The 15985-nt window shown below is 36.0% G+C and overlaps 1 protein-coding gene, 1 long non-coding RNA gene and 1 other non-coding gene across 4 annotated transcripts; all 3 read left to right on the top strand.

Annotated features, from left to right (window-relative positions):
• Positions 1-1250: 1250 nt before the first annotated feature.
• Positions 1251-2877, top strand: LOC131016642 (uncharacterized). Its single transcript, XR_009099156.1, has 2 exons — positions 1251-2011; positions 2636-2877. It is a non-coding gene; the product is annotated as an uncharacterized LOC131016642 (long non-coding RNA).
• Positions 2878-11405: 8528 nt separating this feature from the next.
• Positions 11406-11479, top strand: TRNAV-CAC (transfer RNA valine (anticodon CAC)). Its single transcript has one exon. It is a non-coding gene; the product is annotated as a tRNA-Val (tRNA).
• A 31-nt stretch (positions 11480-11510) lies between these two features.
• Positions 11511-14597, top strand: LOC131016643 (PRA1 family protein A1-like). 2 transcript variants are annotated; one of them, XM_057945342.1, is made up of 8 exons: positions 11511-11985; positions 12247-12287; positions 12452-12530; positions 12867-12953; positions 13026-13114; positions 13297-13368; positions 13468-13586; positions 14255-14597. In XM_057945342.1, exons 1-7 carry the CDS (start codon positions 11828-11830, stop codon positions 13569-13571), a joined length of 630 nt encoding a protein of 209 aa, XP_057801325.1. In that variant the 5' UTR covers positions 11511-11827; the 3' UTR covers positions 13572-13586; positions 14255-14597. The 2 variants fall into 2 exon arrangements, with proteins under 2 accessions (XP_057801325.1, XP_057801324.1); XM_057945341.1 differs by having other exon boundaries at positions 11540-11985; positions 12446-12530.
• The last annotated feature ends 1388 nt before the right edge of the window (positions 14598-15985 follow it).

Genomic DNA, 15985 nt, shown 5'->3' on the forward strand with positions numbered 1-15985 from the left:
GCTAAAACAAACTCCTCCTCATCCTTGCTGGAACGAGTAATCAGCCAAGCCATGCAGAACCAGCAAAACAGCCGATCAACTCCTCAAGGTTTTATTTTAAATCCCTTGTATTGTTAATACCATCAAAGTATGTTCTTACCCTTCACAGCACCAAATCATTTCAGATTTTCAGCAACATAAAAACCCATGAGATTCTGTTAAAGATTATACCTTTAATTCATTTGCATAAATTTTCTTCGAGTATTATTCAAGACAAGCAAGGAAATTCCATATAGCATTTTCAGATTATGCACATAAGAGAGTGGACAAATGACATTCATGTATTCGTACTTTTACATCAAAGCATGTTTGTTTTTAAAAGAAGAGAAGAAAGAAGAGTCTTGAGTTTTGTTGGTGCTTGTCGTGTCTGTGTTTGCTGTTGTTTTTGAGTCGAGGGAGGCGGCGGCAACTCCACCGCTGCCATGGGAGGAGACGGCGCAAGGGGGGGCGTCTGTGTGTGGGCGTGTGTTGTGAGGGTCTGAGCGGAGAACAGTGGAGCGGCAGCTTATCGCTGCTACTCGCCGGAGTCGGGGAAGAGAGCGGCTTCCGCTGCTCGTTGGCGGAAGTCAGAGAGGAGAGGGCTAGGGCACAGCGGCTCTGCCGTTATCCTCCAGCCACGGATGGAGAGAGGGGAGAGCAGTGGGTGACGGCGGCTTATCGTCGCTGCTCCCCGGCGAGCTTCCGCGGCGGCGGGACTTTTGAGCAGTCGAGAGAGAGAGAACAGGAGGCTTAGCCTAGAGTTTCAGGCGGCGGCCGGAACTAGAGGAGAAGGGAGATAAGAGGGCGGCGATGGTGGCGGCATGAAGCTGCTGCCGTCGGCCAGAGTTGAGCAAGGGCTCGGCGAGCCTGAATTCGAGAGGGAGACAGAGGCGGTGGCTGGTTCCAGCTGCTGCGGCCATCGGGTTGTGCAGGTGGAGGGAAAACGAGGGAGAAGAAGATGGGGGAGAGGGAGAGGCAGAGGTCCAGTCGCCGGCTCTTCGCCGGAGGAAGGCTGCGTGCGCTGCTGCTGCAGTTGAGAGAAGGGAGAGCAGTTGAGGGAGAGGAGAGTCGGAGCGGCGCTCGTCGCCGGGAGTGGTGGCACGCGGCCGGAGGAATTCTGAGAGAGGGAGAGATGCGAACAGCGTGATATGAGAGAAGGGGTTTGGCGTGAAGAGAGTGAGAGGGAATGGGGGGGGCGCGGATGATGGGGAAAAGAAGGGGGAAGGGAGTGTTGGGCTTTAGGTTTGGGTTAGGGGTTGGGCCGATTTAATTTGAAGTGTTGGGCCGAGAGTTGGGCCTTTGTCTTAAATTTTGACTTGGGCCGATTTTAATTGAGGGTGGGCTTGCGAATTGGGCTCAGTTTATTTAATTAGTTATGGGCCGATTTTTATGAGTACTTGGGCCGAGATTTTTTAATTAAATGGGCTGGATTATTTCTTAATTTTGGGCCGATTTTCTTTTATTAAGTTGGGCCTTTGATTATTTTAAATCATGGGCTGCCCAAGTATTTATTTAATTGGATTTGTGCAGATTTTATTTAAAGGAGCTACACTATTATAATTAATTAGACTTATTAAGTTTAATTAATTATTTTCAAAGAGTAAATTTTTATAATAATATTACATTATTATTATAAGCATATTTTAAGTAATTTCTTATTATATGCCAAGCATGACATGAATTTGCATTATATTTTTGCAATAAAAGTATTTAAGATTTAATTGGTTTTATTTATAATTCCAATTATTAAAAGATGAGTAAGAATATTGTTGGTGTTCTTAACTCAAGAGAAAATGTTTTCAATTATTTATTCATTAAATTTTGAAAACCCGGCTAAGTGAATCATAGAATATTAAGCACTACACCATGACTTAAGATTAGATTCAAGGAGACCTATTAAGAATAGATTTCTTGTAGGCTTTGAGCATTAGGAGGATTAGCACTGCTATTCCGATTCAGAGATAAGGTTAAACGACAGGCTTTGCCTATACAGGTGGGCATTACTTTCCAAATGTACAAAGTATGATTGAGTTATTAAGCTCTAAATGTTTTCAATGAAATGCAAATTATTTATTTAATGTAATGAAAACTGTTTATCCAATAAAATGTTTATGTGCACTCTGCTCTGTTTAAGGCTCGTACAGTTAATCAATTGAGGTTCTCTTATGACCTAATACGTTGTTTGAGAATTGTGTACACTTGTTAGTTGACTCGGTGGGTTGATCTCCATCGGGCTCTAACCAGAGGCGTTATAAGGGTGCTCGGCTGGATGTGTTCCGGAGCATGAGAAATATCAGGCCTGCCTGGGTAGCGTCCCGAGGTCAATTCAACTTGTCTGGGTTACGCCCTCAGTTCAAGTAAGCGGGAGACAGAGATCCGTCGGTGGCTAAAAGGTCCGGGATCACAGCGAGTAACAGAAAGGGAGTGTGACATGTGCGCACAAATGAAAGAAAATATTTTAACATGCTTAGAAGTACTTCTTTCAATTTAAAACCTTCTAAGTCATGTCAAGTATGATTGGATAAACTGTCTTTATTAAAATATAAAATATTTCAGAAAATGCATGCCCACTAAGTACATTAGTACTTAGCCCAAAAATACTTTCAAATGTTTTCAGGTTGGCTGGCTGGTGCTGACGGGACGGAGCTGAGGCTAGCGATAAATTCCTATGTTAGACTTCCGCTGTAGCAATTACTCATATCAGTCTTTTGTTTTCCCAACTTAAGTTCTTCATGTTAAATTTCAAATGATATACCTGACCGAGCTTAGACTCTTCACTACTAAATTTATGCCAATGAATGTCGGTTGTCAGAAGCATGAAACAAAACTTGTGATCCAAAGGGGCATAGCCCGACTTTCTATCCTATTTCGGGTTTTTACAAGGTTGTTCCTTGTTTATTTCTATGAATTAGTTGCACCTCGATTATATTTATTCATTCAAGAATTGGGGTGTGACACATGACCCCATAGCTCATATTCCTTAAGAGACAAGGACTCTCTAACGGCAGCAACAATATCCATAAGTGAGATACCTCTCGCTTTTTTTATGATATATAGCCCAAAATCTTGAATTCATTCAATAGAAATTTGGGCACACGGTATACAATGACAGTCTTTGCAATCACTCCATTCTTATCTCCACAAGGAGATATCTATTACTAATATGTCGGTGCTAGTAAGAAAAAGTAGCAAGTAAAAACTGTTAACTAGAAGTAAAATTGTCACGACCGCACTTTCTAAGGATAGCAAATTCGGGGAAACCGCGACTAGGGGAGGGGATTTAGGAGCGGGATTAGAAAAGGGGCATGTTTAGCTTCTTGATGACTCGACTTTGTATAAGGGAAACAATCGAACTTAACTAGATATCAAAGAAAGCCACAAGGGACCGTACATAATATTATCCAAAAGGGGTACTCAACGAGTTTGAGAACATTGTTAATAATACATAATGGTTTGACAAGATAACATAATATCTTAGCAAAATCAGTGTTCGCAGCGGAAAGACAACAATTTGAGTATATGTATGAAGACATATACTCTACTCTGAGGTTCTCGTCCTAAATCGACAAAAGCTCCGCTTGCACACTACATCCCCGACCACAGCTCAACCTGCACATTTATAAATACATGCAGGGCTAAGTACGAGAGTACTTAGTGGACACTTGCCGAAATTTACATACATGCATAATATTTTATTGTCAAGCCTTTAACAGTAGTAAGATACGAGGGTTTTCCTTTAAAGACTCGTATTTACCAAAAATAATATCATTTCTTTCATCAATAACCCGCGCAGGCATTTAATATCATTAATCACCATATCAGTAACTCGTGTCGAGAGGGAGGCCTCCATCTACGGACACTATGATCGGCCAACCCGCTAGATGACTCACGATCACAAGGGTGTACACTAATTCCGAAGGGATTTGCGGTCCCATCCAGAATCCGAATTCGATTAACATCAGATAGGCAATTAATAACAAAACATAAAGCATTTAGGCATTGACAATATCATTCAAATTCATAAGCATAAAGTCTTAACAATTCTAATATATGGTTTTAGTTTATACGTAAGAAAGCTCACCTGGTAGTGGAGACTCACGACTAAGCCTTAAACTCTCGCGTTCAACCTTGATTTGAAAAAGAATAACGTAAGGTTTTAGTCCGAGGAAATTCTCAAATAAATGAGGATGCGTAATATAATTATGCATGGCTCATATTTCTTTTTATTATACTGAGATAATAATTAGGGAAACTTATCACTAGTCCTTGTTATTAATAACAATTAACCTAACTAGGTTTCGTCTCATGAAGTCAAGTAATTAACTGATAGAATTCGCTCTCATTAGGGAGTTCTAAACTGCCAAAATAAAACTATAAAATATAAATCCTCCTTCGTGTAGGCAAGGGAAAGGAATTAAAAAGATTCAAACACCCTATGTTCTTTTCTCTCTTTCTCGCGATCTGCTCTGCTTCTTCGCTCTCTGCTCTGGAAGTCAGCTCTGGCCTCAAAGTCAGCTTTGGCCTCCAAGTCAGCTCTGGCTGAGTTAACTCTGGAAAGTCAGCTCTGGCTCCGAAAGTCAGCTCTGGCGATCTAGCTCTGGAAAGTCAGCTCTGGCTTCGAAAGTCAGCTCTGGAGATTTGGCTCTGGAAAGTCAGCTCCGGCGAGTTAGCTCTGGAAAGTCAGCTCTGACTTCCAAAGTCAGCTCTGGCGAGTTAGCTCTGGAATGTCAGCCCTGGCTTCCAAAGTCAGCTCTGGATGTTCAGCTCTGCTCTGGCATTTTCCCGTTCTGCTCTAGAATTTCCAGCTCTGCTCTGGCATTTCCAGCTCTGGTATGTTCGTCTCTGGTATTTTTAGCTCTGCTCTGGCATTTTCCAGTTCTGCTCTGGAATTTACAGCTCTGCTTTGGCATTTTCTCCGCTCTGTTCTGGTCTGGGATGAACGACGAGGACTCCAGTTTCCAAAACCAAAACTCTCCGTCCTTATCTCCTCTTCGTGTAAAACACAGACCTTAATACTCTACCTATGTGAGCATGCTGTGGTTATTCACGTTCGTCTATGTTATGAGTTTAAGGTTCTCGTAGTTTACGAAGGTTACATGTTGTTGGTTCTACAAGGACGTGACTAACCATGCTTTTGTTCACTCGTGTACAGCACATAAAACATGATTTCTGCGAGTGTGATTCATGTCGACAAGAGTAGCAACTGAGGTCAAAGATTACCTTGGTATATAGCGTGCTTTGGTCGGGTAAAGAACGATGGTCTCTCTCTCGCTTCTTCGAGCGTCGAGGTGCAAACTGGAGAAGGATATGACTGCTGTTCTTTAGTCGAAACATGTGGAAGGAAACATGGCGAAGGGTGGAAATGTAAGCCGAGTCTTACCTTGTTCAAGTCGGCAGCAAGAATCTCGATCTACTCCCCTTCGTTTATGGCGTCGAGAGAGATGAAGCTCCCTGCTGTTGCTGCTGTAGTTTCTAAGTGCCGAGAAAAGAAAGGGGTGGCTCGAGGAGTGAAGAGTAGAATATATACTAGGAGCTTGGTTGATATGCACTTGAGTGCTAAAAAAAAGGGTATGGTTGTAGTGTGGCTGATGGACAGCCTAGGTGTACCTTGGGGCGTGGATGGGGCTGCATGGCGTGGGATGGGGTGCAGCAGGTGGGAGTAGGTGGTGTTGCATGCCCTATCCACCCCCCCCCCCTTTTCCTCTTCTTTTCCTTATTCTTTGGGGGTTGGCAGATGGTAGAGTAGGATGGGCGTGGGTGTGTGATGTGATTTAAAAGAATATGTAATCTAAGCAAAATCCTTCAGTGTTGGTTGCTCTGTATTTGAAATACTGGTTTCGTGTTTTGCTAATGTCGATAAATGCTAAATTAAATCCATAGATTTAATTCGTTCGTCATTCTAATACTTAAATTAAATCCGTAGATTTAATTAGCTTCAAAGTCGAAAATAATCCACGACTTAAGTAACAATATGAGATAAACTCCATCATGATTAATAAATGACACAACTTCGCTAAGTTGGTTATAACTTTGAGTAATAATTATTCATCAACTCAAAGATTCTCGTCGCGGTCTTAAACACGCGAAGATAAATAAAAAAATGCATACTGCTAGTGTAGTGACTCTGTTTCCAAAATACGTAATTCAGAAATATTATTGAGTTCATAAGTGCTTCATTTACTAAAAGATGGATAAATAAACACGCAATACTGGAATTAAATACTGATAAAAGAGCGGGTTGTTACGAAAATAAAGCAGCTGTAGAAAGAGAGACTCAAACTTAATTAAACACCTAAACAATAATAATTTCATCAGTCATTAAAACTTCAAAAATCAAATTACATAGAACAAATCATGCAGTTGAATAAGAATGTATCATCAGCATAATTATTCTATGTCTGCTTGAAATAAAACTGTGTGTAGCATGCTTCACCGGTCAATTGTAACATGTCAATGAAATGGAAAATACATATCAAAATCTAATAAAAATTTAAAAATATACATAAGAACATATGAATTTACGATAGATCATACAATTTTTGTAGATTCGTGGACATGTTCGCTTATCAAGTTATCATGACCATTTTGACTACAAATACTACAATTTCTGTTGCTTTGAGACATTGCTTTTTCTTTTGAGGATTTCAATCGTTTGCCGCATCCTTTAGTTCGCACGAAATTAGGATCCTGTACACTTTGTATAAACTCATGCCTCTTGCTCTCATTTAATCGCTTGCTTGTATTGCCATCAATATCAAAATCTTTGACTTTAGACTTCAACTTATCAAATTCTACCATCAAGAAATTGCTAGAAGCTTCTGTTAAAGAACACCTATCAACTATATCCATTGCCATATGAGATAATGCTCCCCGCCTTGATGTAAAAGACTGACCTTTAGCAAAACCTTCTACATGCTCATACAATATACTAGATTTTACCGACTTTGTCCATCTTTGAGGTATATACTTATCTGGCAGCACCATGATTTGTTGAACTCTCATCCAGCAAAGCATGTGGCGACATGGATATCTATCAAACTCGAACAATCGACAACTACACGATATTGATTCTGAGGAAGTGTACTATGTCAATTCCCGCTCTCGATTGAATGTTTCTCCAAACTCAAATCTCTTCACCTTGTACTTAGAAGATGCATCTGTGTTAGAAAGTAGAGTACAAAGATAAACCATACTTTGTTGCAACTCTTTCTGAAACAGTAAGAATATCATTTTCGTATAAATGGATGCCATCTGATTTTCCATTAAAGAACCTATAACCAGTCGTGGTCTGTCATTAAAATCAGTGTGATTTGCAACTAGCTCTTCATGTCTCTAGCTAACAAGCGCCCTATTGAATCGCACAATGAAGTCAACCAAAGAATTTTTGTGGTTCACATACCGCTTGAAAAAAGAGTGATTACTCTCAGCTTGTTGACTACTGGACATCCCTGCAGCAAAGACATTTTTAACATAGGTCGGCACCCATCGATGACGTATCGTGTAGAGATCACTTAACCACTCGTTATTCTTCAACTCTGTAGATTCCATTACCTCCATCCATCGATGTTCAAATTCCTCACCAGATTCTGACTCCTTAATAATGTGTACAAGCTTGTGATAATGCTCGTGGTATAGTAAAGAGTTCATCTTTTTAGGAAATTTATTAAGTATGTGCCACAAGCAAAATCGATGTAACGTACGAGGCAATTTCTCTAAGATAGCTCGTCCAATGACAGCATCCTGATCACTGATAATCACACCTGGAGGGTCATTACTTGACAGGCATTCTAAATTTTTTGAAAATAACCAAATAAAAGACTCTGTCTTTTTATCACTTAACAGTCCGCACCCAAAAACAATAGTTTGCCGATGGTGGTTCATTCCAACAAAAGGGGCAATTATCATGCTGTACTTGGTGTTGTAGGTTGTATCAAACACCACTACATCACCAAATTGTGCATATGATCTCCTAGACTCACAATCTGCCCAAAAACATCTTATGAAAACTCCCTACTCATTTGTTTCATAAGCAAAGTAAAAATTCTCATTTTTTATCTTTCTCCAACTCAAAATATTGAATCAACGATTCAACATCATGCCCAAATAACTCATTTTGGATGTCTCTTTTATGATTCCTAAGGTCTCTTTCCAAGCAACCAATAGATGATGGACCACCAGCATCAATCTCAAATAATCGTACCTGTTGACAAATAGGAATATTTGCCTCTGAAAATTGTTGCAGCATAGCCTTTTTTGTTGCTGACACTTTTCGATGCGACCTTAGAAGATTAACCTTACTAGGAGTAGAAAGGGCATGATTATGTTGCTCAATAAAATAACAAACAATCCAGATATCCGTATCAGAAGATTTCTTGACGGTCATTTTAGCTTTACACCCACATCGAGTATGACCTCGATTTCTTTCCCCAGATCGAGCCACAATATTCTTATGCTTGTTCTGCCAACTTTCGTCCGTCTTTCCCTCTTTGGAACAAGTAAACATTAAACATCTTCTCCTATTTCTTTATTCTTCTTATTATTTGAGACTCGTATACTAAACCCAACTTGCCTTGCATAATTATTGTAAAAATTGTGTGCATCTTCAAGCGATTGAAATTCTTGACCAATCTTTGGAATAACATCCACTGCAACTTGTGGAACATAAAATATATCTTGTTCCCAACATTCCTACATAAATAAGATCAAACATAATAGTGTGTGATTTTTTATGATGGAAATAAATGTTTTATGCATTCACAAAGCTTCTCAATACAATAAAAAAAATTAATTATTCAACTCTGCATAGTAGGATTATGGTTGTTTTTTAATTGTTTTAAGTCTAGAATCCTTGCAAGCAACTAGAAGTCTAGAAGATAAACGAAAAAAATATACTAGAAGTCAACTATGCTAAATATTTATCCATAATTCTCTCAAATACTCATTAGTGATAAATATTGATTAAACTATTGTTCAAAAGTACATGTATCTTGGAGCGAAGCTAACTTATTCTTCTTTAATTTCTTTGCAAAGTGATGATAGACGTGTGTGCGGCCGTTTAGAATTCTAATTTAATGGGGTTTTGTATCTTAGGGTTTTGCATAATGAAAGCTAACTTGATTAATTTAATTATCTGTACGAATTATTGTAGTTGTTTAGCTTAATTATATTACTCGCTCCGTCCTATATGGATAGGCTGATTGAGATTTTCACAAAGATTAAGAAAAATAATTGGAAATGAAAATATATAAGTAAATTTCCTAGTATGTCCATATTTATTATTTAATAATGTATTATAGTGGGAGTAAATTAAAGAATTAAATAGGGATATAATAGTAAATGAGTAAAAAAACATTATATTACTTTTTATGGAAACAAGCCTATATAAATAAGACATTCAAAAAAGGAAAACAAGCCTAAGCATACGGGACGGAGGGAGTATAATTGTTATGTTAATTCTTATTTATGGTAATGAGATTAAAAATAAAAAATTTATATATAATGAATACATTATTAATGGTAATTTTAATTGTAGTTGAATATGATTAATTCTCTTTCTTATATCTGATGCATTTAATGTTGTTGCAGGAGCATTTAATGCGGATGTCTGAGCTTCAGTCCGATGAAGAAAGTTGACTAATATAACTTCAATAATCAGTTGTGCTTTTGTCCTTTGTTTGACCAGTCGTTGACTTCAGTTAAGTTGTCCTTTGTATCACCAGTGTCTTTCCTCAGTTGTCCAGTCTTCAGTTTCTTCAGTGTTCGTCATTGAGAAACTTCAGCTATCAGTTACCTTCATTCTAGCTATAAGATTGAACTCTAACAGTTGAGTTCAAGCAAGAAGTCTAGTCTAAAGAAAATAAATATAAGGGTTTTGGGATCATCAAAATTGGAAAAGGATATTTCTTCTATTTTTCAACAATGACTCAAAATATCATAGGTTTATTCAACGTCTAAAAGTCAAGGTTAAAATCAAACTATGAAAATCAGCTCAATTCATGCTCAAATCATCAATACAAATTAGAACTCAAATTTTTTTCAATAACTGAAACCAATCCAATAACCCAAAAAATCGATTATTGGACAACCAAACCCAAATGATTCGATTCGATTATCAAGTTATCCAATACTCAATATCCGTTTAGACAGCCTAATCATATCCATTAGGGGATGTGCCTAAAATTTTCAGCTAGCAAATTTAATTATATGATAACATATGATTTTATAGTAAGTTATTTACTAGATAAATCACCATTGTTGAATCAATCATAAGATATTATTTTATAAACGTTTCAATAGTATTTATTATTATTATTATTATTATTATTATTATTATTATTATTATTATTATTATTATTATTATTATTATTATTATTATTATTATTATTATTATTATTATTAGCGAGTTCGATACTTAACTTTTCAATTAGACTAGTACGTCCATTCGTGCGATGCACAACGAAATCAAAATTAAATGATATTTTAAATAAATAAACGTAAATATTAAATAGAATTAAAATATAAATAAATACAAAATAAGATTTAAAAATAAAATATCAATTACTCAATAAAATCCCGAATTTAAAAATATAATTTTCAACTATGTGTAAAGTGTAATGATAATTATAGTTATTAAATAATTTTAAATTATTTGATAATGAAAAATAATATATACATTATTATATAGTATTCCACATAATAATAAAAAATAAATATTTTCATACACGAACATAAATAAAAAATTTGTAAAATTTAGACAAAGAGAAAGACAATAACATATTTTAAAATTTTAATAACATATTCGTTTTGAATTCATTTTTTACTATTTTTATAACATATTAAAGATCTTGTTATAAACTTAAACTTAAAATGCATATTGAATATTTATTCATAAATTAAATTTAACGATATTTAAAAAATAATTAAAATTATAAAAAAAAAAAGAGAAAAAAAGAGTAAAAAAAATTGATGAGAGAAGAGAGAAAAAATGGAAGGAAAAAATGGAGGGAGAAAACTCCTATTTTATATATTACTCCCTCCATCCCATACTCCCATTATAAATATCTCAGTTTTCATAATGGAATCTCAATACAAATGTCTAAGTTCTTTCTCGATAAATAATTAAGAGACTAATTAATTAATGGTCCACCATTTTCACTCTCTACACTTACTTTTACAATTTTCAATTTATTTTTCTATCTTCATAAATTCACTTTATCTACTAATTATATATTTTTTACCTTTTGTGCTCAAAATTAACATGTCATTTTTAATGGGACGGGGGAGTATATAGATTTGTGCAGGAAGCGAATTTGGTACAAATTAGAACATAGAGTCCTCTTGAAAGATTTCAAATATTAATATGCAAAATGTTTAATCTTGAATGTGTCGTCTGGGTGGTGTAGTCGGTTATCACGCTAGTCTCACACACTAGAGGTCCCCGGTTCGAACCCGGGCTCAGACATTATATGTTTTTATTTCATGTTCGATTTATTGGATAACATTTTTTTGAGTTCTTATATTTTTATTTTGAATTTCCACGTCTCTTCACTGCAATTTCATTTTCTCTACCTAAATTCAACCAACATAAAATTTTGATTCAGATTATTCACATACTATCAATAACATTCAATCAAAAAACACATATATATAATATAATAATAATAAAAAAGCTTCCCTCTCACTCCATCTACGACCAATTTGTCCTCTGCAATCGAAAATTTTTGTTCGTTTTTTTCCTTTTCCGCATAGGTTTTCTCGCCCGCGATCAGCCGGATTGAAGAATTTTCCGATCGTTTGATATCGATTATTGATGGATTGGAGTAACGTGACGGCGGAGGATCTGGTGGAGGCGTTGCGAGAAGTGGACTGGTCGTCGCCGCCGCGTCCGTTCTCGGAATTCTTCTCCCGATTCACCGTGCCCCGCTCCCAAGCCAAATGGAGCAGTCGCCTCAAGTGCAATCTCTACTAGTACGATCTCTTTTTCTTTTATTGTTGCGAGCATGCTCGACTCTGTATTATTTTGTATTACTTAGTTCTGTTAGTTTCATTGATTGGCAATGATAAGAAGGGCAAATTTAGAAAAATTCTAGCTGCTTCAGTTGCTGTTTCGTTTATTCCCCCCAATAAATTTAGGATTTTCTGGTGATTGTATAATTTTCGAGTTAATTTCCGCATCTCATGTATTCCGGTACTCATTTGTGATTTTATTTATTCATTTGGGTTTTGCAGCTACAGGACTAATTATTTCTTGATGATCATTTTCATTCTCGGTAAGGAAGCCGATGACCATGGTCTAATATTTTATGTATATGGGGATGCATATCATCCATCCTATGCCCAGTGCGGGAATTCTCCACATCTTCACTCACAATCACACTCTTATCATTTGGGGTGGATTTTATAATTAGAGCATTAACATGCGTGTCAGTTTCAGGGATGGGATTTCTTAGGAGGCCGCTTGCTATTGTTGCTGCACTGACGACTGCTACGAGTATAGCATTTCTGAATGATAGGTATGCGTTTCTGGCTAAACTGTCAATCTCGCTTTGGATTTAATTGTTGACATTTCTGTTGATGAATGGAGAGGGGTTGGGTGAACAAACCTGAAGAAAAACAATTGAAAAAAGAATTGTAGAAGATGATAAATAAGGAAAATGTTCAAGAAAGAGGTGGATAGACCTAGGAGTTAGAAAGGATAAAACAGATAGAATATGTGAAATTAAACATGAGTCAAAATGGTTAAACATCTAATGGTTCCGTTATGTTGGGTGACTGGTGTTTAGGTGATAGTCGTTTAGGGCCTAAATCCCTTGAATTTATCTTATATCTCCTGTATATGTTTTGTTTAGTTTTGCAGCTACTTTCAGTGAAAAAATCACAAGATCTGTCCGGCAGTTTTCTCCCCATTTAGCTGCTAAACTTAGAGCTCCCCTTGCGTAAGTACAGTTGCTATTTTAGAGTTGCTTACCGTTTGATGATGCATCTTACTTGGAATGTTATTTGTTTAGGCCTGTTATTCGGGGGCGCCCTTCTACAAAACGAGCAATATTTATATGTGGACGGCCTCGATGGGTATTTGTTTTGGCATTTTCTGCAGGTAGATGCTTTTTATTCTTTTCTCCTGTTTCTTGACTTATCACTAGGGCTTGATTGTTTTGGCATTTTCTGCAGGTAGAAGCTTTTTATTCTTTTCTCCTGTTTCTTGACTTATCACTAGGGCTTGATTATTATACATTCAAATCATCGTGGTACTTCATATGCATTCTATTATCTCTGCAGTTAGTATCTTCCTATGGATTGTTTCTTGTGGTGCTCTTATGGTCTTGTGGGCACTTGCCATTGGCCTTCTTGGTAATCTACTATCCCCCCTCCCCCCACAATTATTCTTCCAGCTTTGCATTTATATGTTTCTAACTTTTTATTGCCATCCCCACCACTTTTCTTCCACAGCCACAGTGCTTCATGCAAGCTTTAGGACACCAAACCTGAAAGCTCGTCTGAACACATTCCGTGAAGAATTCCGTGCTGTTTGGCGCAATTATAGTGAGCTGTAGCATGGCTGAGCAAATGTTAGTTTCTGCACTAAATTCCTTGATATTTGTATTTGGTTTTCTTACCTTCATTTCCTTTGATATGTTATCTTCATATGTTAACTTTCATTGATATTCTTTACTTATTTGCACTCTCGTGCTGCATTACCTGTTGGAATGATTCTCTGCATTTTTGTAATGATCAAGATGGTTTCAGATTAGTCCAGCTAGTTATGTTGCAACCACCTCCGTGGAAGCTAGTTGTGTTGCGACCACTTCTATGGAACTTCAGATAGTTAAGCTAGTTGTGTTTCTGATGGTTTATTTGTTGTTTGCTTAATTGATTGAGAAGGAAAGATGCATCTTTTAGTTATTTATTACGCAATATGTGTTTTCACTTTTCATTTTCCCAGTTTGACAATGCAGAGGGTATTATGAGTTGTTGGTTAAGGTAAGTTTGAAGTCCTTGACAAGAACAAGTCAAATTCCTTCTAATCTGTTGTTACTTTTGATTCCTGTAATTAGAGCTATATTTGGCGATTGGTATTATCCAACATCAGCTCTGCACGCCATGTGTATATAGATATAGCTTTTTACACACGCGGTCTGCACTGTTTAAGACTAACATTAGCTTTGTAATCGTATGTGCTCTTGTGTGCTTTAGTTGGAGTTTATGGTGACAAATTTGATGAGTTTTCCTTGTCTAGGTTGGCGATTGGTGCTGTCTACAAAGATATCACCGGCTTTCCCCGCCGCATGAATTTCCCACATGCCAACTGCTGATTGTGGAAGCAGAGACTGCTACGGTCTCCAGATTAGTAGGATGCTGTAAATTTCTTTAGTTCCTTGTTTAGTAAATGGACATCTTAATAATTTGATTTTTGAGAAATATTTGAGGCTATATTTCATACAGTGAATTGAGAGCAGTCTAATGTTTGATTTTGGGAAGTATATGTGTATGCAAGCAGTTTAATACAATAATTAGGCTTATTGTTATCAAACTGCACTTTATTTATATTCTCCAATAGAGTAAAAATGTTTTGTTGTTTTGTGCACTTTATTTATATTCTCCAATAGAGTAAAAACTTATATTCTCAAACTGCACTTTATTTATATTCTCCAATAGATTAAGTTGTTTTGTTGGCTTGGACTGCGTTTACTTTAATGGATAAATTTATTCATGAAAAATTATGGATAACAAAAATTTATGTCTTTAAATGTCTTTTTTCTTTTCCAGCATTTGACACAAAAGAGATGCTCATCATTTTTCCTTCTTTAATTTAACTTCAAGAATGGATAATATTATCACACCAAAAATTGAGGGATAATATTATCCATTTTTGAAGTGAAAATAAGGAAGGAAAATTGGTGAACATCACTTTTGTGTCAAATATTAAAAAATGAAAAGACATTTATAGACATAAATTTGTGTTATTCATCCTTTCTATGGATAAATTTATCTATAAGTAAATGCAGCCTTACAATAATAGGGAGAGACTAATTAAATTTCAATCTAGAAAATTAGACTCGATTGCATATTCATATTTCTACTTGTATTATACAACTATTTTTCAGTTATTATATTTACAATAAATTTTTGGTCTATGTATGTGCATTGTTATATTTGGTAGACTTCCTGAAATAAAAAGACACAAATATTATACATATTGATTGTATAAATATATTTTAAGGATTAAAAAAATAACTACTTTATCAAAGTTGTAAATACTGTGAATCTTTGCAATATATATATATATATATATATATAGGGTGGTTATTTTAAGAATTATAGGGGGCGGTTATTCAATAAACCACCCTTATTTTAAGAATTACGAACCAGCAAAAATGCATAAATTTTATGTATAACACGCATGAATAAACTGTATAAAGGTATGAATATCGAAAAAATAATTTTTTGCTACCTTTGGGATTCGAACTTATGACCATGAATATATCCAACAAGGTGATGAATCAATCGTAGATCTTGATGATCTAAGGGCTGAAAATGGTTCTTAATTTATATTTTAATAAGCGTTCTTATTTTAGCCTAACCCTATATATATATATATATATATATATATATATATATATATATATATATATATAGGGTGGAGTTCTATGGAGACCACTTCTTATATAGATAATGAAGACCAAATCTTGTGCGTCGATCTTGCTTAATCTAACGGTGATCATTCGTCCATTAATTATTGTAATTTTTCCATATTTATTTCTTTCCCTAATTACAACTAATCAAATCTTTTATTTATGCTCAAATCTCTCCCTCACTGATCCGTCCCTCTCTCCAAACTCACGCTCTCTCTCTCTCTCTCTCCCTCCCACACGTTCGTAGAAAATACTAATAAACATACTAATGTTCGTTGATATGTTCGTAGAAAAACAAACGAACATATTAATGTTCACATAGAAAATACTAATGA

This window comes from Salvia miltiorrhiza, chromosome 3, assembly GCF_028751815.1.
Source record: "Salvia miltiorrhiza cultivar Shanhuang (shh) chromosome 3, IMPLAD_Smil_shh, whole genome shotgun sequence".
NCBI classification, from domain to species: domain Eukaryota; kingdom Viridiplantae; phylum Streptophyta; class Magnoliopsida; order Lamiales; family Lamiaceae; genus Salvia; species Salvia miltiorrhiza.